The sequence below is a fragment of the Rhododendron vialii genome, chromosome 5a (assembly GCF_030253575.1).
Source record: "Rhododendron vialii isolate Sample 1 chromosome 5a, ASM3025357v1".
NCBI classification, from domain to species: Eukaryota; Viridiplantae; Streptophyta; class Magnoliopsida; order Ericales; family Ericaceae; genus Rhododendron; species Rhododendron vialii.
The window spans coordinates 28042729-28063638 of NC_080561.1; the positions used below are offsets into that span (position 1 = coordinate 28042729).

Here is a 20910-nt window from a genome sequence, read left to right on the forward strand (position 1 = left end):
TTACAAAAATAAAACAAGCAAATCTTATTTTATATTCCCAGGGCAAAGAAGCAAGAGGAAAGCCAGTCCAGTCCAGTCCAGCACACAAGCGGCTTGTGGCCACCTTGAAAAAACCCGATTTCAGGGCCACGCCACATAATATAATATTCTCGTCAATCAAGTCTCTGAAAGACGAGCGCAACGAGCATTACACATTGTACGTCCCAAACATACATAATTTCTGGTTCCAGTCATAGCATTCAAAGTTTTTCTCCACGAAAAGATGAATAAATAACGATTCTATGACCGATTTTGCGATGGCATCCTCTCAGATCCGTACCTCTGGCGAAAGCCAGTGGGTCTGGTAGCCCCTGTATCAGAACCACCACCAGCTTGATGAAACGGGCCCCACACTGGATCTCTATCGGCTTGGTTAGATGAAAATGAAGTCGAATGGTCTCTTTCCCATGCATGGAAGCGATTTGAAGGCGGGTTTTCTGACTCCTGGAAGTTTCGACCGGATGAAGCTGATGGGAAGAAGTAGAAGCCATTGGTTGAATCAGAAGATGAGGCTACTGGGGGTACTGGGGATACTTGGGCCATGCCACGATGAGAGCTTGATGATCTCCTTGTGCCAGAAATCAAGGGTGCGTTGCGTACAGCTGGTGAATTGGTGGGTTGCTGAAAATATGCCTGGAGAGCCTGGACTCTGTCACGGGCCCGAGCAGCACTACCAGGGTATGGAGGAATCATTGAAGATGATATAGAGCTTCCAACTCTAGCGGCAGAACTGCAACAAGTATATTTTGTAGTCAATTTATGCCATGCGGAAAAAGTGGATCTTTAAAGGACAAAAGTCATGAGGGAACACACACTTATACCCATTACGATCGGCCCCAAATGATGAGAATGGTAGAGGAATTTGTGGAGGGGAAGGAAAAGGTGAAGGCAGTAAAATATAGGTAAACTGAATTTATTTCTTTGCCACCTAAGGCGCATACTGGTTCAGGATGGGGTTGAAATGAAAATTTCTGACATGACCTTGGGACTTTATGGAATTACGTCCAACTCCTAACTGATTTTTCATTTCATGAAATTGTAAATTCTTGTCGTCGACTCAGAAAATCATTTAAACTGGCTCCGGTTGGAAATGTTTTAACGACTGTCACATGGAGGCTTCTAAATGTATAAAGTGTTAGGGTCCACATGTTTCTAGGACATCCACCTAGAAAACATACTTTAGAATCAACATTTATCATGAACTATACATAATCTCCTCTATAGAGTACAAAAACACTAACGATCCTGAAAACAAAAGAAACATACTAACAACATAGGCGATAATAATTTACTAACGAATATTTCAAATTGCAAATGCGGTGGCCTTCTCTATCATGCCATGCAATAGGGAATACGACCCTAATGAATTATAAGATTCCTTATAAACACTATCCTGAAAACAAAAGAAATATACTAACATAGGCGATCCTAATTTACTAACGAATATTTCAAATTGTAAACGCGGTGGCCTTCTCTATCATGCCAGGCTACTAGGGAATATGACCCTAATGAATTATAATGGTCTTCTCATCCCTCTGCCGAAGAAACCATCAACTCCCTCTTTTATATTTAGTAGCAGATTTGTGTGTCCCCGTGCCCTTGGGATGCTAATTAAATGAATCCCACATGTTTTTTTGTTTTTTTAAGTAAAATGAATCCACGTGGACAGTGGACACAGCACCAGGCACCTGTTTGTAGCTTAACAATCATGGCTATTATGGACATTTAAGCCAAAGTCTAAAAACCCTTAAATTGCAACACAAGTGAGTACCTGTGGCCCACAAGGAATGGATGAATAAAAGACCCTGATCTTTGCACTTCAGAATTTGGCCTAGCTGGCCTGTGGGTCACAGATGGAACTGAAGGCTGATCAGCACCACCAACACGACTGCTCAATGGAGGGAAGGGGGAGGAATGGTGATCCCAACTGTGGTAATTGACGTCCATGGAAGGAAATCCATAAGAAGGCGGCATCTCACTAGGAACTGATGGCCCATTCCATTGACTATTGAAACTAGACCCATCTGCAACATTCCCACTGGAATTTGATGACGAGGGGTGAATTGGTCCAAGGTAAGCAACATATGGGCAATGATGAGTGGTCGACGATACACCAGCATGCTCAGCAAAGATCGCATGCTGTCCAAGAAGATCATGATCTACATAAAAGCAAATGCTCTTACTACATTATTAGGTCAAAAATTCCTATGTTGAAACTTAGGAGAAATTCCCTAGTTAAGATAGAGGAAAATCTTACATGCATTTGATGAAAATTCTCCTTCACTGCAGATTTGGAAAACAAAACACATCAGAGAGAGAAGTAAATGATCAACACAACATACAGTACCCAAGTAATCCCCATCACAGAGAGAAGTTATTCAGGCAAAGAAAAACATGCAATTAAGAACAAAATAAACACAAACAAAAAACATAGGCAGTGCATAATTTTCCTTTCTTTTTTTTTTTTGCAACTTCTTAAAAAACTAATTGAGATAATCAAATTGGTACATAAGTTTTAAAAAAAGGACATCCAGAAGAACTTAATTTCTTGATCTGCAAAATGACACGATTTTCAAGAAGGACAAACAATATACGACACAGGGCGTGATTAAAATAAATGGCATATTGCCCCGACCTTTCCAGTCGAAGGCCTACTACAGGTGGATGGGGCATTTGATCTAAGTCAACTGTGAGGACACGGACATGGTAAACGGCCAAGGACAGTCCGTGGCACAATGATTTTCAAATTATAACACAAGGAAAATAATTAATAGACACACAACACCACTAAGAATAAGTAAGAAATAGGACTAACTCTACATTGGAAAACCGTCCGATGCATACTTTAAACATCATACACACAAGAGAAACTCACTAAACCAACTGGGGTTAGCTCAATTGGCCATCTCTAATACACTTCCAAATGGGAGGTCAGGGGGTCAATCCTCGTCAAAAGGAAAGATTGGTTGTTTCTTCCCTTGAATGGGGATTTATTGTTTACTTATTTGTTCCCCTGAGGCTTAGTGTGATTGTGGGCTTCTGCTTTGATGTAATTCACATACTTGTATTCTCTTATGCTTGTAATTAAAATAATAATGGTAAAAAAGAAGAGAAAGTAACTAAAATTAGAAGAAAAATATCAATCTCTGACCTCATCAACAAATTCCAGCAACTTTTGGTTTCAAATTCCATAAACAGGCAGCTATACAAGATTATTGGCCCCAAAGTATCCTACCATAGGTATGGACAAATGACACGCATGCCAGCCTGTCCCTACTATGTCCAACAAAAACTCTCAAAAAATGAGACGACATGCGATGTGTCCAGCACATATCCTAGACACACATTGGGCAATGATAGAACAACTAAAATGAAGTGCCTGGCAGTCCCAGCTTTATAATCGCAAATGGTGGTAATCAGGACAGTATATACAGTAGCGGCTAGTGTGAAGCGTAGCTCAATTGTGGTTCATTTTGGGTGATATGGGTTCTATTGTCATTCAATGATGGATTCTTAATTTAGAGGAGCAATGGTGGATTTGAAGAGCAGTTTACTAAAACCAGTTGATCTAACATCCATTCGCAAATGGTGTTACTTTTGTCGATTTTCCAAAATATTTCTAAAAAGACCTCCATTTGCTCTTCTTCCACTCCAGAATCCAAATTTATCACAACAAAATTTACTAAACCTGATAATCTAACAATAAAAAATTAACATTGTCAGTCCCAGCATTCTTGTGAATGAGAAAACTCAGAATAAGAAGATAAATTAAAATTCAACAAATCTGCTGAGACATGCAGATGCAAACATTTCAAACGAAGGGAAAACATTGTCACCACTTTCAACACCTAATTTGTTGGGAAGTAAACCTGTATAACAATAATAATTTCAGAAATCATGCTTACTCGAAGGATGAATGAAGCCGCGTTAATCCACTGAATGGACACCAGTGCACCCCAAAAGACTGCAAAACCACAAAGAAAACACTGGTCAAAAAAAATCCAATTATATTATTCTCTTGCACATAGAGAGAGAGAGAGAGAGAGAGAGAGAGAGAGAGAGAGAGAGAGAGTTGAACATCGTTGGCAACAGCAAATACTTGATTTATAACATGGATCACTTAATAAACTTGGCTGAACAGCACACTTTAGCTTAAGTTAAAGGTCAATATAATACAGTTTACGTAGAAGTACCGCAAATAGCAGGAGTGAAGAAAAGATATAAAGAACGAACCAAAAAACAAATTAACAGACAACTATTTTATTAACTACTGTGGATGCAACAGAAAATACATTTCCAACCAAAATGTGTGCTCTCAAGAGTAATCTTAATCAGAAACCACTGAGATGGCATAGCAGGGTACTAGGTTTCCTATAATTGGATCCAACATTCATCATGTAAATGGTAAACCACCATAGTACAGTGAACAAGACGATGCACATATAATTCCAAAGAGAAAAATGATCTAAGTTAGCATATCAAATGACCTTAACTTCATTTTTGTTACTCTCTCGGACCCTCCGTCCCATATTCTTGGTCCACCTTTCCATTTAAAATGACCCACAAGCTGTTAGTCCTCCTTGAAAAGCGGAATTGTAAAACTTTTAGCTTTCCAAAATCATCCATTACAAATGACTAGGGATGCATTCAGAGAACAAAGGGGCAATATCGGGATTAAGGAATTTAAATTTGAAATTGAATGCAGTTATAACATGTGGTGTCACTTTAATGAGTAAGAATTCCCAAAAGGGGCAGCATAAGGAGGCAGTATTTACTAGTTACTACCTATGGTACTTGTATGCAAAATGCGTTGTATGACTCTGAAGTCTGAATTAACAGTCTATAATTACAAACAAAAATAAGGTGGGAAGGGCACAGGACAGAAACGGTACAGGCAGGATACTTTTGAGGCCACTTATCCTTTGTGCTCTTGCAAGTAATGCAGTGGAGTGGTACTCTAGGGGTGCATCAGGAGAATGTGCTTTGGGGGTATAGGACTGAGGGGCGTTCAAGATTTGGAGATGGACTTACCATTGCATCTTCTGGTAATTCTTCATCAACTTCAAGGAGTTTGCAGGGGGGGCGATGTCCTTTGGTGGGGTACTGTGGAAAATGGAAGCTTTCAAATTAAGCCCTTCAAGATTTTAGCAGGTACCAGAGGCAGGAGTTTTCCTTGGAAGGGCATTTGGAGGGTAGGGATCTGTCAAAATTCTCTATTTTTGTTTGGTAGATCTGACCATTTGGTGGATTCCTTGTGTAGTTAATTTTCCGACGCATTAACAGCAAAGGCTTTTTGTAAAACCAAGAGAATGACAAATAAATAAGGTCTCGTGTTTTCTTTGATAAGTTACACCTACCTCTCCTCAGGACCGAGGCTTCTAATCATTACAGAGACCTCCTGCACAGTTTATGAAATTATATTGACATCCTTGTTAAAGTTGTAGAATGATGGAGATCGACACTCATTGAACTCCTTTACCCTTCTACAAGACCCCTCCAGCTAACCTCATCTTCTTAGCCAAACAGGACCCTATCTTATCATCTAGTACCCAAACCAAGTTTGCACGCTACCATCTTCCACACCACTACAGCCACTCCACTGCTCACCACTATCTTCTTTTTTTTAACTCGAAAAGTACTGCTCACCACTATCTTCCACCCCATTCTCCCATTATCACCACCCCACTCCTCATTTCATAACGGATGCACAGATACACCACTGCAGCCCATCATCACCTAGAATCGCTTTCTACAATAACCTATCCACACCCCTTGCCATTCACTGATCTCGCTCTTCACTTGTCAATCGGTGCCAGTACCACTACCCCCATGCAAAATCCAAGATGACTAAATAAAGGTTTTGGAGCGTTCCGGTGACCCGGTCAACACAAATTCAACAAAATTCATGACTTTGTGACACTCCACCAACAACCACCATGTCTTCAGACACAAATGCAGTAAATCAGACTCGATTACAGCATCGGGTAGGGCTCAGAGAAAACCTGACCAATCCAACCGATCTGATCCAATCCAAGTAGCAGCAGTCGGATTTCAGAAAATGAACGGTCAGTAGCGGTTACATAAAACTTGAAATTACTTTCACCTAACAGTATCCAACCAAATATGATTCAGAACTCACTATTCTTACTCCACGTGGCATACAGTGATTTGGCTGTGAGATTACAGAAAGATAAGATTTCCAAACCAACTCCTACCTTATCTGCAGAGGACGGTGAGTTATGAAACTCTTTTCCCATTACTAGCATGGGGAGTTACGATTTCCAAACAACCTCTGACCGAATATTATTCAAAACTCAATCGGTAGAAGTTGGAGATTACACCTCTCACTTTATGAATACTTTGTCCCTCTCACCTCAGCATTCTCTCCTTCCCCATCTCACAGCTCATTGATCTCCATCCTCATGAATCCCATCCCTCCCATGATTACCCTTCGGATGACGGCAATGCGACAGGGCAATGACGACGGTCAACTACCTATGCTAGAACAACAAACAAAGCTAGAACAATGGTGGTGGCCACTGCATGCTCTGTCTTCTGCTATCTTTCATTTGTCTTCTGCACTTTCTTCAGAGCTATGTTCACGTATGAGATTGGAAGCTCAACATAAGATGATGTGAAATTTTCTGGCCTGCACCTGTGAACCGAAATTGACCGAGGAATCAATGGTTTCGGATTGGTCGATCTAAACCTGAAGAACCACCAAAGATGGCTGAGCACTTTCTAACCCAATCAATTCAGTTCGGATGGTGGGTCAGGGTTAAACCCAACCAGACTGACCTGTGCTCACCCTTAATCTAAGCATTTGATGAGATGGTGATGTGGATTCAATAACCACCTAAAACCAGCAATTATCAAGCGATGTATACTCATACAAACATTGTGTACGTGGAGAGTAAAGAGGAGTAAAAAATCAAGCTTTGCAGGTATAAACATGGTTTCTGAGTACGTCTACAGATGAAAGAGGAAAGAAAACCAATAGTGGAAAGTTGTTGTGCTGGAAGCTTCCGATTCCCGAATTTGCTCAATTGAGACGTTATGTTACTGTGATGATTTCTGCAGTGAAATTTGGGCTGGACACGGATTCAATTTCCATTTGCATAGACAATATATAATACCAATGGCCCAACTTTTTTTTCTAATTAATAAAATCTATATAAAAGGCATCAAGGAGATAGCACGCATGTACAAAAGGCCCAAAAGATCAAGTAACCACCAAAATGGAACATGTCAAGGAAATGGGCCCATACACCACTAACGCCAAAACTATCTAAAATGTAAAGGAATAGGTATCCCACTCCCTCAATTCCTAACTATACAACCTACAAAGAAAAAGACCCTAAATTTTCCGGCTTCTCCTCCCAATTATACTATCTTATGTTCCGCTCTCTCCAAATAAGCCACATCAAACAAAGCAGAATCAAGATGTATAGCTTCTGTCTCCTTCGTGCCATTCTTGAATAAGTTGTCCCACAGTCTATGGAAAAACCCACGACATGCAGCATCGCAAAGATCCCCATCAGATAATGAATCAACAAATACGCCACAAATTCTCCATCGCTCTAGCACAAACACCACCAATTCACAATAATCTTCCTTTGAGATAAGATTATCACAAGTAGGAACCATATCCCATCCGTCACCACACCAAACACATGGTGCTAAAATCTCACCGTCCTCCCTGCCCCCACCTTCATGCTCGTATGCTTTAAAAACTTTTACCAGCCTCTTTTGATACCCTTCCAAAGCCCCACCTCATGCGGCTTGCAAACTTCCAATGAGGACCACGACCTCGAACTTCCCCATGCCTAGCACCCACTACTTTCCTCCACCATCTATTCCTTTCACAATTAAATCTCCACGGCCACTTCCCCAATAAACCTTCATTGAAAATAGCAAACGTCTTCATTCTCAAATCCCCTTCCCTTATAGGAGAACAATCTATATCCCAATCTACACAATGATACTTAGACTCCTTCCCCAGCCACCCCAAAGGAAATCTCTTTGCAACTTTTCTAACCTCTTTATGAGTTCAATTACAAGGATGCCTGTTCAATTTCGGGAATAGATTAGGCTAGTTTTGCCATTGCACATTCATTTATAGAGGCTCTAACACTTAATCAATAGAAGGAAGGCCAAGGAAAGGGCATTCCTAGTATTTTGAGACCCAAAATTGCTGATGTAGTTTTCTTTAACAGCTCTAACAGTGACTTGACGAAGGGGAAGGCTTGGTTATATCCGCTGCGAAGTGGCTTCATATAGGAAGGTTCGTGTTCAACCATAAACACATGTAACCATCAAGCAATGTGACTTAAATCCTTCACAAGTTCATCCAACAATATTGTAATAAAAAATCCCTGCTACTAACTCTGTAAAGAAGGCCAAAGAAGAAATGAATGAGAAGGTGATATACACTGTAAGGGAAAATCCCTGCTACTAACTCTGTAAAGAAAAACAAAGACGACATGAATGAGAAGGTGATAAACAATCTAAGGAATACTGCAATATGAGCTCGGCCGGGGTGTTTTGTATAACATAGCGAAGTATGTCAACGAAAAAGACAATACTGCAAGACATCCTACGAAAAGCACGAGCATGGAAACAAAGAATTGTCGTAAACCATGTCTTTCTTACGATGACAGTCTGTGCTTGAGTCTGCCTATTTGATAAACTGTAAGAAATAAGAAAAACTGAGCCTAAAACGAGACGATTCTCATCAAGCCTGTGAACAATAGGGTAGGAACTCACGTGGCGAAATGGAGCTTATTTCCTTGTGTGGTCAAAAATAAAATAGTTGCCACAATACGAGTGTGAGCTTTCACGTGGACGCACAATACCAAATGGTATCTTCTTAACCTATGAGAAGATCAAGCCATACAATAATGAATGGAAACATATACATTCGGAGGCATGCTCTAATGGGTACACAGACATGAAGGATGCTTTATATTCCAATAGGTTTTGAAACATTTGGAAAATATCATGTAAGAAATGTCACTTCTTACAGTACACATACCGGTAAAGGTTTAGTTAAGAACATTTGGTAACTTTAAAACTCATATGAAAGAAAAAACAAGGCAAAACGCTTCTAGTAACAAGAAATGTCAATAAGGAATGAGTGTGAAGCCAAAGGATATACACCTTATGGCTATAGTTAAATGAGCCAATTTAGAAAATAGATTAATAGCAGCTCACCCAAAAAAATTTATACAAATTTCTCACTGATAAGTGTAATCCATATAAATATTGATTAGGGATAAGACAAAACAGACAATGGATACCTTACATATCAACACTTGATCAATTTCCCCAATCATTTTCAACAAATCAAGAAATACTGGTAATTGCACCTTTCAGATCACACAGTAAGAAAAAAATGCGCTAAAAAATATAATACGTTAACTCATATGCTGGAAAAGCCCACTATAACTACCAACATTCTGAATCAGCATAAACCAAAAAGGTTGACTTTACCATCTCAGAGTAGCTTAGATCATAAAGATCCTCATCATGGGCCCAGTCATCCATGCTAAACTCAGGCAATGGACGGTAACCACCTGCATATAGCCATTGACCTTTCTCAACTTTCCGACAGTTGGGGCATTGCATAGCTCCTTTTGAATTGAATGCTGAACCAATGCAGTCTGAAAGTAATAAAAAAAAGGCCGTGATGAACATAAGAAAGCGAAACACAGGAGCTAAGCTGTATTGGTGAAAATAATGCATTCAGAAATGGGAAAATCAAGAAGGAAAAATCAAGCAAAAAAAAAACAGCCTGTCAAATTTGGTGCATCATTTCAGAATACATGGAATGTATAAATCTTGCAATGCTGCAAGCAAGGGCATTTCCTGTGCATAATTACAAATGATGAGTGAAGGTAATAATTTAGTTCACGCACCCATCTAATGCAATAGCCATGGCAATAGACCTTTTGCTCAAAGTCACAGGATTACAGCACTCAAGCTTCAACACTTTTGATTAAATCGTTCCCTCATAGCCAAAAATGATCTGCTTGAAGCTAATGGCAGTATCAGTCAAAGTACCTCAATCAAGATCCTAAGTTGGAAATATTAATCAACCAAATGAATGTGTCATTCCACGATAAATTCTTAACTTAAAAAAGGACAAATGGCCTTCAGGCCCTTAACCAAACACTAGAACAGCTAGGTTATCCTTAACCGAACAATGACAAAGGTGAGCCAGCCACGACGAAGGAGATGAAGACTAGGGTCCTACATCTACAAGTTGTTTCAGATGACAACAATATATGATGCACAGGTGCCGACCAAGGACAAAAACCAAGTCCGGCTTTCTGACGCTGAGCAGTGAATATCTGGCTTTGATACCATTGTAACGTAATCATAAATAATCCAAGAGAAGAAAGAATTTCGTGCTCTATAATTACCTAAAAGTCTAAAACAATCTGACAATACATCCCAACCTAATGGCACACTCATCTATACTGTGTATTATTAACCAAAAGGGTCTCTTTAGTAAGAGAGCCCTAGAAGCTCCAAGTGGCATTAATAGATTGCTTCATCATTAACAATTTACAAAGTAACATATTGGGCGCAATGCAATAATATTGAGCATATCCTATCACTCATTTTCAAACTTAAATCAAAAAAATTTGCTTTATCATATCTCTTACTTATTCCCACTATGAAATGTACTTTTTCAGAAATACCTCCGCTTATGTATAAGAATATTTATCTCTAAATTTCTACATTGCCATACCGACATTTGTAACTTTAAAAACAACCATTGGCAACAATGCTTCTCTTGATGTCAGATTCTGTCTCAAACTTTGTTGTTTTGTTGCAAGGGGTTAATATTTATCATTTTGTCTCCTCGCAGCTATAAGCTTCATGTTGCAAGTAGATAAAAAATGGGACAGTTAACCAAATACTTATCTTATTTTTAGCTTCATTTAACTCTTGCTATAGAAATGTGTAGCTTTATGAATTGTGTTGCTTTATCCTCCACCGAGGCTGAGAACATGGCAGTGGCAAAAGGTTTACAAGGAGATGCCATGGATGGAAAGGCTTCTTCAAGATTGGACTTTGAACAAGGAGGGCATGCTCTGATTTGTGACAATCAAAGTGCAATTCATTTGAGCAAAAACCCAACTTTTCAATCTCAATCAAAACACATTGACATGCAGTATCATTGGATTCATGATGTTTTGAATGAGAAATTGTTACAGCTTGTGAAGGTCCATACCAATGAGAATGGATCGGATATGATGACTAAAACTTTGCCCAAGGAGAAGCATGTATTTTGCAGCACCTGAATGGGGTTGGTAGAACCCCATGCCTAAGTCAGGAGGGGGCAACTTGTTTGGTGGTCCCAATCTAATGGGTGGGTTTATAATGGACCCATGTGTTAGGTTAAAAACGTATTGGGGTAACCTTGTCATTCTTTGGAATACAAAGGGAGTTAGCTTCAGGGAATTACAACAAAATAGAAGGCTCAGTCTTCCTCTGTGTGCGTGAAAATTTGAGAATTCGAAAGAGAAATGAAAGGAAAGAAATTTTACTCCAGGTTTCAAGGTTTCAAGCCAAGATCAGTTGTTTCTTCCCCGACTTTGACAAAATTTTAGAATGTTCTCCACGGCGAGGAGCTCTATGATTTCGTTGGAGCAGATTGTTCACATAATTTTTAGACTCCTAGTTTTAGAAGATCACCAAAAACAAAAAAGATTGGTGGTTGGGATATTCACTTCGGAGAAAACTTAAACATTCATCTTTTGTTGCTTTCTTTATATACCACTAGTTTTGTACTAGAGTGTAACTCTTTGTAACCCCATTATTTAATAGTGGATGATTGAAACGTTTTTTACCTATGGATGTAGGCACTCATGCTGAACCACGTGAAATCAGTGTCTCGTGGTTGCTTGTTGTTTACTTCATCTTTTCAACCCTTAAATTTGCTTCTTGATTGTTGTGGTTAGCAACATTTAGCCCATTCTCTACTTGCACAAGTAGGGAATATATTCTAGATTTTTCCAACACGTATGCATGTCCCTAACAAGTCGCATACATGCCCATTAGACGTCTTTGTATTCATAGATAGGAGCGCATATGCATATGGTTGGTTAGATATTTCATTAGAACATCCTGAACTTTAATTTGAGCTTTAAAGAATGGTGGCAAATGACTAGGGAAAATTGCCAAAGGAACATCTTGAACTAAAAGTGCTTAATTTTCATTTTGCAATTATCAGTTTCAATTGTCACACAACCTTAGTATGGAACAAAAAGTGGCAGTAGCTTAGGAAAGAAAGATGTGGGAATGAAAAGAGCATTTTAAACCTGAACTAACCTTTCAAAAAAAAACCTGAACAAGATAAGATTGCCTAGACAAATGTAGATAACCCCTATGAACGGTTGGCAAATGAGACTTAACTAGTGGACCCTAAATTGGTGATAGAGAACTAAGCTGTGGCCCACTAAAGGCCTCTGTACTCGATTTCAAGCAAATGTCTCCTTAACATTTCTTACCTACCAGGCAAACACTCATCATATTCTACTCTCAAGTAGTCTATTCTGTGTAAACAAATACAGATCAGAGATCCTTCATGTTTCCACGGTTCCACCACCATTTCCACTCGAAGGATCTCATGCATCTAGCTGTAGTGGTACTGGTTGTACACTATAACACGCATCGTAGTATGTTATCTCGAAACATGTCTTCAAATATTGCTACTCTACCATTTCCCTAATGTTTTTGTTTCCAATTTGATCTTTCTTAGCCTTACTACATGCATCTAACCATCCTTATCGTTATCAACATCATCATCCTGTTAAGTATTAGTGGCCGTAAAAGCTATTCTATAAAATAAAAGGAAAAAAAAACTCTTTCACTTTTGGTGCTATTCGTCAAGTAAATAATATGCCAAAAGCAGCTCTCCTCTTACGCCAACCTATTTCAGTAGGCTCATATCGCCTCCAACCTCTCCCTCATTATTAAACTCAAGCTGAAGAAAATAAGTTATGCACTTTCCAAAATCATCAATCTTCTCCACCATTTCTACTTCACAATTACTACATCTACATGGTAGTCCCAAGTATTTACCTTTTCATGCAGACTCCTTCAAAATTTCTAGTTAGTGTTTAAATCCTCCAGAGAAAAAGAAAATCATATGCTATTCTTCCCACCACGTGGTACTACTGATCCAGTGCCAGACTCAGGTGGTTGCCGGTGGGTGCCACAGCACCTCCAAAGTTTTCGAGTAATCCTATTTTCTCCAAAGACTTTGATATTTACAATACAACTTAGTATTGTAGAAACTAAATCTCGATAACTATACCCATTCAAAATTGAATTACTTTTACCAAAATCTCTCCAGACTACAAATAATTCAGAATTTGGCCCCTCTATCAAATTCCTGTGTCCGCCGCTATCCTGATCTGTCAACCAATTTCATCTAAAACTAACAGAGTTATAAGCTATCAAGCACTTCATAGATATAGATATCATCACCTTAAATACAACTCTACCATCGTCTACTAATCAAAAACCAATCGGATCTCAACCTTAGCCACATAATCCTTCAAAATGCCCAGCGCAACTGCTCTCAATCCTCGCACTGCACTCGCGCTCTCTATCCTCACTCTCACGGATAGTTTAGTAGTCTAATACGTGTTTCAAAGATACTTTCAGGCTCGCGCTCCCTCTCACGCACCCGCACACAAATTATGTGCACGCGAATTATGTGACTTAGATCTCAACCACTTCTATACAAACACAAAAAGGGCATAAACCGAACTTCGAAAATTTTCACTTACCGAGATGAAATTCGTGTCCGCATTGAAGCTTTGCCCAGGATCTAGCCCCGTTATCGGTCACAGCCTCCAGACAGATCGAGCACGACACCGCCGAGGCTTTCCCTCCCTCGTCTAGAAGATCTGAATCTTCCAAACCCATTTCCAGAAAACCCTAACTCACTCTACACATGGAAATAAATGCAAAATACGTCGTCACAATCTTATGGGTATGAATATTTAGGATTCGTCCGATGAAGCTTTCGATCGTTCTGAATATCTGTGGAATAGATGTGAGACCAGAAGGAAGGGATCGTTCCACGATGTGGGTATTGTTGTGCGGAGAAACTGAACGTCTCTCTCTCTCTCTCTCTCTCTCTCTCTCTCTCTACCCACTTTGTTTCTCTCTCCTCACCGCCTGATTTACGGTCGTGGGATAGATTGTTGTAATAACGCTTCTCTCTCTCTGACTAGGGTCTGGTCTATTGATGGAGGGTTGGGATTGACGGGTTTGTTTTGATATTTGGAGGAAATTGAGTTGAAAAGTACGGATTGGGTGTGGAAGTTTATACTGCTGGTAGGATTCCCCTGCACATGGTACCGCCTCCTTAACGAATTCAAGCAAGCCCTTTGGCCCAACTACCTTTTTGACGTTATCGTCGCCTTCTAGTTCTAGTAGATGGATAGTAGGATTTGGATAGTAGGATTTTTACATTGCATCATTCGTTTCGATTGATTTTTTGGGTCTTCCTGAAATTTTATATGAATTTTTTTAATTTCGATCTGTCTCAATTTAATTGTTTCTCATTCTGTTATAATCGGCTAAAAAATGAGTTATATCTTTAAATTCGTAATGAATTTCATATCAAATATAAATCTTATTTGGTAGATCTCGATGAATTCTATCATACAATGTTTTCGAAATCACATAAAACATTACAAATTACAAGATGTAATCAATTGAAAAGTAGCATGAACTCACAAAGAGGACAATTATATTGGGATGGATGGAGTATAAAAAACACGAATGAAAAAATAGTCAAATTTTTTGAAGATAAGATTTTTGAAAGTAGAAACGAACAAAGTGTTTAAAAGAACGTGTTTATACTTTTTCTCTTATGCTCATCAAGGCATACAAGAAAATTTATTCTAAATTTTAGTAAAAATTAATTTAGAGAAAATAACTAAAAAAATACTGCGCCAAAAGATCTCCAAAAGTTAAAGTTAAAGGGGGGCTTAATGATCTTGGAGATATTGTAGCGTCCACGCACTCTTTTCCACTACACAATTGTCTGGTTATATACACTTGCTATTGAGCCTCATAGAAACGTGTGGTGAAAAAGGCTGTTGGAGAACTGTATGGCAGTGACTCAGGAGCATTGAATAATTTTTCCTTAATTTTTAATAAGCTTAATTACGTTTTCTCCAATAAACTATCACATTTTTCATATTACTCCTTAAGTAATAAAACCAGACACTTGAATATCTAAACTACCTAAACCTTTCAACTAGGGTCCTTTATTACTGTTTTCAGTCGAATAATGGCCATCAAAGAGCCTAGAATATTGCTCAAATATTGCCGATTTTTTTCCTCTAAACATGACTAAAATGTCCAAAATGATATGCAAATCTTTGTTTGAACTGTGTTCTTTTACTCATTCTATGCATCGATCTCCCTTGATTTTATCCCCATTGACACCTCTATATCCCATTGCATCACCAAAACCGTTAAGAGATTAAATAGCTTTACATGTATAAAAAGCAGACGAAGGTTTAGTATCTGATTTTGATAAATATATAGGTCTAGTGCATCATTCTGGACGTTCTTGACACGTTTGGAAGAAGATAACACTGAAAAACTATTAATAAGATCTTCCACAGCTATTAAGCAACTGAAGATTAATAAGGAGCTCAAGTTGAAAGGTTTATATATAATTTAAGGCAGTCAAGTATATGATTTTGAAGTTTGGGGGTAATTTAAAAGGTGTGATAGCTCAAGAGGCAATATATAATTAAACCTAACTATATAGTGCTTGAAATTACCCAAATCATATTCTCGAAGCACACCGAAAAATACTGCAAATTTTAAAGTGCATTTTATAAAAAATAAAGTACAAAAAATCATTTTCCTTTGTAACAATTATTAGTAGATAATATCAAAGTTGTATTTTGTTACTTCACTTGTATGGTGAATGCTTAGAGGATTTATAAATTTTATTGACCTCCTCCGAGGTTTCCAACAAATGCGAGATTTTGTGTCGAGAGATTTTTCAAATGTCACTGTTCTCCTTTTACTTTCATTGTCATTATCACGAAAGCCCTGCTCAAGAACCTGACGGAAACTTATGATGTCAAGAAGGTAAATAGCATACTGCCAACATTTTCCTCATCTAATACTTCCACAACCAAACTCCAATATTCGCCCGATTACGAAACCATCCCATTACCTTTTGTAGGAGGAGGGTTCCGCTGGAATCGCTTACGTGTGAATATTCATGAGTTGGAGAGGTGCGATTGGTTGATGATTAGGGAAAGGAATAAGGAAGAAATCCTATGGGATGAGGGAAAGAGCGGAAGGTACAGACGGAACAGAGGCAGCGTGTCTCTTTCGTTCTCCGTGGGGTATCCGGCCTTTTCAGGGGTTGAGCAAGTGAGGTCACTCCTTTTCTCTGAAGAAGAATGTTCTCCTTCCTCAAATTCAGTGCTCACGTGCTTTTTCCCAAAAAAAGATCATCTTTCATCATTGGGAATGTCAGGGGTATTTATAGGGCACCTGGGCCTAGGTCAGACCCAGGACGGCGCTCATATTAAGTCCTGACACGTGTCCCTTCTGTACCTCCTAGCCTTAGGGAAACTTGCCATTTCCGTAGGCACTTGTCCGCGGGGTGGCTCATAACCCCTTGGCGATACCTCAATCCCAAGCCACCAATCCACAAGAAATCCCCCTATTCCCGCTGGAGCGAGGTCGCGACCCGTGGCGATCGTATTTTCTCCGCGGAGTCCCTCCCAGACCTGCCTCTGAGTTAGGACGGGACTCCGGGAACTCTTTAATATCATCTTTTGTAGTCACACGGTCCCCCTCTGATAGGATTATTTCAGGATGCGTCTCATAATTCCGCGGTAACATCGGGGCTCCGCGGTAACTTCCCGCGGACGACTTCTACGAGGACTAATATCCTTGTCGCTCGTTCACATGCCTTCTTCTCATTGGGTGGTCAACTATCCTTTGTCGGGTAAAGATCTGACCGAGGCTGCTTTTCTCCGCGGGTCCCGCTACCACGTGTCTGTAAGCAATTGGAAGGTCAAATAGTCTTCCTTGATAATAAGTTTGACGATTTTTGACCGTACCTACATATGCCCCCCGCGCACGGACAACGGGTGCGTGTCGTCCGCGTGCGCACTTTTCTCTTGCTGTAAATTTCTGCGATCGTCGTCGAGTGGTCTCGCAGAGTGACAGTTACCTTAGCGTCTTCTCACAATCTGTCGTGACCCTTTGTGTACCGACGTGACCGTTGGTGTACGACTTCCATAAATGCTTCATTAACCGACTTACTATATAAGCCCTTCATTTGTCATTTCCTTTTCACCTACCATTCAAGCCCTAGTCAAAGCTCTGCCATTTTCTTTTCGTCCCATTTGACAAGGAATCTCTTTCCTTTCTACTTTTCGAAATTTCCCTCTCTTTTTCACATAAAGGACTCTAGATGGCTACACGGGGCGTAATCATTGAGGAACCCGTCCCCACCGCCGACCAATGGAGAAGAGCTTCATATCTTCAATCCGTGAGGGACCCCTTCTGGACCCTGGCGGAAGCCTACACCGCCGAGGGGCCCTCCACTTCCAATCTCATTTCTTTCACGACTCCTGCTGACCTAAAGGACGCGGAGTTGGTCAATCCGTCTTCTATTTTGCGTCTTTGTATAGAGCGCGGGGACTTCCCCTATTCAGAGTGCCGATTTGGAGCCCATGCTTCGCCACCCTCCGACTGGGCTGAATGTGTCGATTAGGTAGTCAGCAACGCTTCCTTTAGCAGATCCTTATGACCAATGGTACTTATAATGCCGTGATGCTGTCGCGGAGCCTGAACATTCCACGGCAGGAAGCAGCCATCAGAAACCTGAATCATGCGTGCTCGCACTGGAACATTGATACGCACTCTTTTGCATGGGCATGGGGTGAAAGCGGTTTCTCACTAGAGGACGTGGTAATTCTCACCCGTCTTCCTCTTCGTGGGACCACGCTCCTTGACCCCAACAATCTTTCCACCGCGGACCAACAAAACGTTTTGGAACTGTGGAGGCTAGGTAAGCAAGCTTAGTACGGCCCCATATTCACTGCTCAGGGTGTTCGCAAAACCAGTGCGGCGAACGCAAAGAAAACTTCTTTCGCGAGCTAGATTCGTGTAGACACCCCAATCTGGGCTTCCAGATTAGTTTACTTACGGTATTTGATTCCTCGATGATGAAACGGATCAAGAACACCCTAAGAATGAAGAGTATTTGAGCTTTGAGTGTTTGAAAAACCTTTGAACCTAACCTGATCCTAAGCCACTTCAAAAGGTCAAAAAACCTACTGACGCGCGCTTCTCCCAGACCTTCGCGCGACGGTCAAACTGCCAGGTGGTGGTCAACAGTCAAAGTTTGACCGTTGACCATCGCGCGACAGACTGACTCCATCGCGCGACGGTCCAACCTGCCACCAACTTTTCTTGAGGAGGAAACTTGGCCACCAATGCAGCCTCAGCCAGCCTCGTGGACTGGCTGAGCTCCTCTCCTGGCACCAACCAGATTCACCTCCCTCTCCCTATTTATACCCCCCATGGTCATTCTTCCAAAGGGTTACACCTTGGGTTACCAGAAATCAAGTAAAAAAGGCCACACAAGCCCTAATATCCTTGATATTCTCTCATTCAATCCACTTTCATACACTCATTTTCCCACCACTACCTACCTGTCCAAGCCATTTTCAAACACTCAAGCAAAGGTATAAACATACCTACTGTTTTCTGTTCTGATCCCTGAGAAAGGCTGGCAGGGCCAAGACTGGTAATCAATACCAGTCCTGGTCCTAAAGCTGGCAAGGTTTCAAAAACCGTCGAGGCAAGAACCAGCGCGTGATGGAGCCACTCACACGCTCGACTGTTCCAGTCTGCGCGCGATGGCCCACGTAGGGATTGGTGTCTTGCTGTTTTTGTGTATTTATTTACATATAGATTACTGTTAAGCATGTTAACAACCAGTTTACTACTTTCCTTTGTTAGAATTGTTAGTCTTAGTTCAATATGTGTTTCTGCTATTTTGGAGTACCCTTGGGATCATTCTGGACATGTACCAAAACCCAGAAACGTGTAAACCAAACACTGGTTAAAAGGCTCAGACCATCATGCGACAGACTGACTCCATCGCGCGACAGAGCGCCTCTGACCAGTGAGTGGCCTTGCACAGGTAGCTTAGCTTTAGGCCATTATTTTGTCCCCACACTGTTTATGGGGTGTTTTGTTAATTTATAAGGCTCTTTCAGCCTTTAAACTGCTTAGAACTGCCTATTATGCTACTATAAACTGCTTGGTTTGTCCTAAGTGTGCACTGGTCTATTCCAGAGCCCAAAAAGAGATGAAACTCAACCTGTTGGAAGGATATCGACCCTCGCGCAATGGAGTGGGTTTGACGCGCGATGGTGTATTTGCATGCTGGAAGTTCCATGCATGCAAGTTGGCCATTGTTTGTGTCAAACTCACATTAACGCACTGTTTTGATATCCAGTCACAGTGTGGGGTTTTATCTCATTTATTTTTTGACATTTCATGCCATCCATGCTATCATTCACATCCTGCGAACATGTTACAGCTTTAATCCCCATTAAACTGTTCCTCCGCCCTAATTGGCTAAAAAATTGATTAACCAAACAGAATCGCAAACGTTTTCGCAAATGCCTAAGTAGAGACCGATCTCCAAATTGGGCAAGAGGGGTGCCTTAAAATCCTTCCTCTCTCGTAACCTGGCTCCCAAACCCAGATATGGTTATGACGGACCGGTGTCTTCACTTTTTCAAATCAAACAGCGCAGCGAGTGTTTCAAGTGCAGTTCCTTGGGTGTCGGACCTTCAAACCCAAGTGGCGACTCTGCATTGAGCATTCGTCTGCCAAAAAAAAGCGCGCGCTCATCAATCCGCCCATTTTTTCGGGCACGCTGCCCACAATTCAGTTCTTCTTAAAGGATCTCCAGCCCGTGAGAACAGTGGTTCCGGGCGTTTCGCGGGATTTTGTTGCTAGCCCGCATCACGAGGGGAGACTCCACATGGCTGGTTTCTTTGCCTTCTTCCTTTCTTATTTCGTCTTTCCGGACTACCCTGCGGACAACCCTTCTCCCGCGGTTTTTTCGCTTGCTGTTCTCCTAGCCCGTGGTGAGTGCATCGCATTGGCCCCCTATTCTTAGGGTCACTTCATTGCCAGCTGGATCTGGTTCATGTTGACCCCGCGAGGTCCCTTTGCAGGTTGCTTGCGACCTTAATGTGTGTTGCAATAAGAATGCCCCAAGCGTAGGGCTAGGTCGGTTGAAAGCATAATAAAACCCGGAAGTCCGGGGTCGAATCCACAGGGAGCGCATCCATAACTTGGTTCGAAGATTAGCTTGCGTAGAGAATTTTGGCGTTAGGACCGCCAACCAAAGTTCGGCGTTAAGACGGCCAACTGAGCGATTTAGAAAGTGGCTACTTAACCTAACTACGGCTTTTTAACTGGAGATTAAACTAAAGGCTAGGTTTAGGATAATTAGCACCCATAACGTAAGGATTAACTCGATTCTTCTCTTCTTAACAACGGTGTTAAACATGACTAGGGCTCTTTTGATTCATTTTAACAAACACAAAGAGGGACATAGCTCTAAGTATCAAATGTGGCAAGAAGCTTAACCCTTGCCTACATTTGATCAAAAAGATTAACACCTCAAAGTTTTGATACTTAAAATTGACCCTAGCACATGCTTAAGCTAGAAAAACGAAAATTACATGAGAAGAACAAGCAACACCCTTGGTTACGGGATGCTAACCATCCCATAACCTAACCTTACTACACTACTCACACATATCG

The 20910-nt window shown here is 40.7% G+C and overlaps 1 protein-coding gene across 1 annotated transcript; it reads right to left on the minus strand.

The window, feature by feature from the left end:
- LOC131325212 (E3 ubiquitin-protein ligase RFI2) lies at window positions 1–14358 on the minus strand. The gene is made up of 6 exons (XM_058357341.1): window positions 13848–14358; window positions 9532–9701; window positions 3945–4003; window positions 2297–2322; window positions 1811–2198; window positions 1–769 (listed from the first exon to the last, which is right to left on the minus strand). The coding sequence occupies exons 1-6, from the start codon at window positions 13984–13986 to the stop codon at window positions 280–282; spliced, it is 1272 nt and encodes a 423-aa protein (XP_058213324.1). The 5' UTR covers window positions 13987–14358; the 3' UTR covers window positions 1–279.
- Window positions 14359–20910: the final 6552 nt, after the last annotated feature.

What these genes read in the sequence shown, in the direction of transcription:
- LOC131325212 (XM_058357341.1), bottom strand. Translation starts at nt 13,986, where the DNA reads ATGGGTTTGGAAGATTCAGATCTTCTAGACGAGGGAGGGAAAGCCTCG. An exon ending in CGGACACGAATTTCATCTCG is followed by an intron (nt 9,702 to 13,847) that starts GTAAGTGAAAAT and finishes TATTACTTTCAG; the next exon opens with ACTGCATTGGTTCAGCATTC. An exon ending in CCATTCCTTGTGGGCCACAG is followed by an intron (nt 770 to 1,810) that starts GTACTCACTTGT and finishes TACTTGTTGCAG; the next exon opens with TTCTGCCGCTAGAGTTGGAA.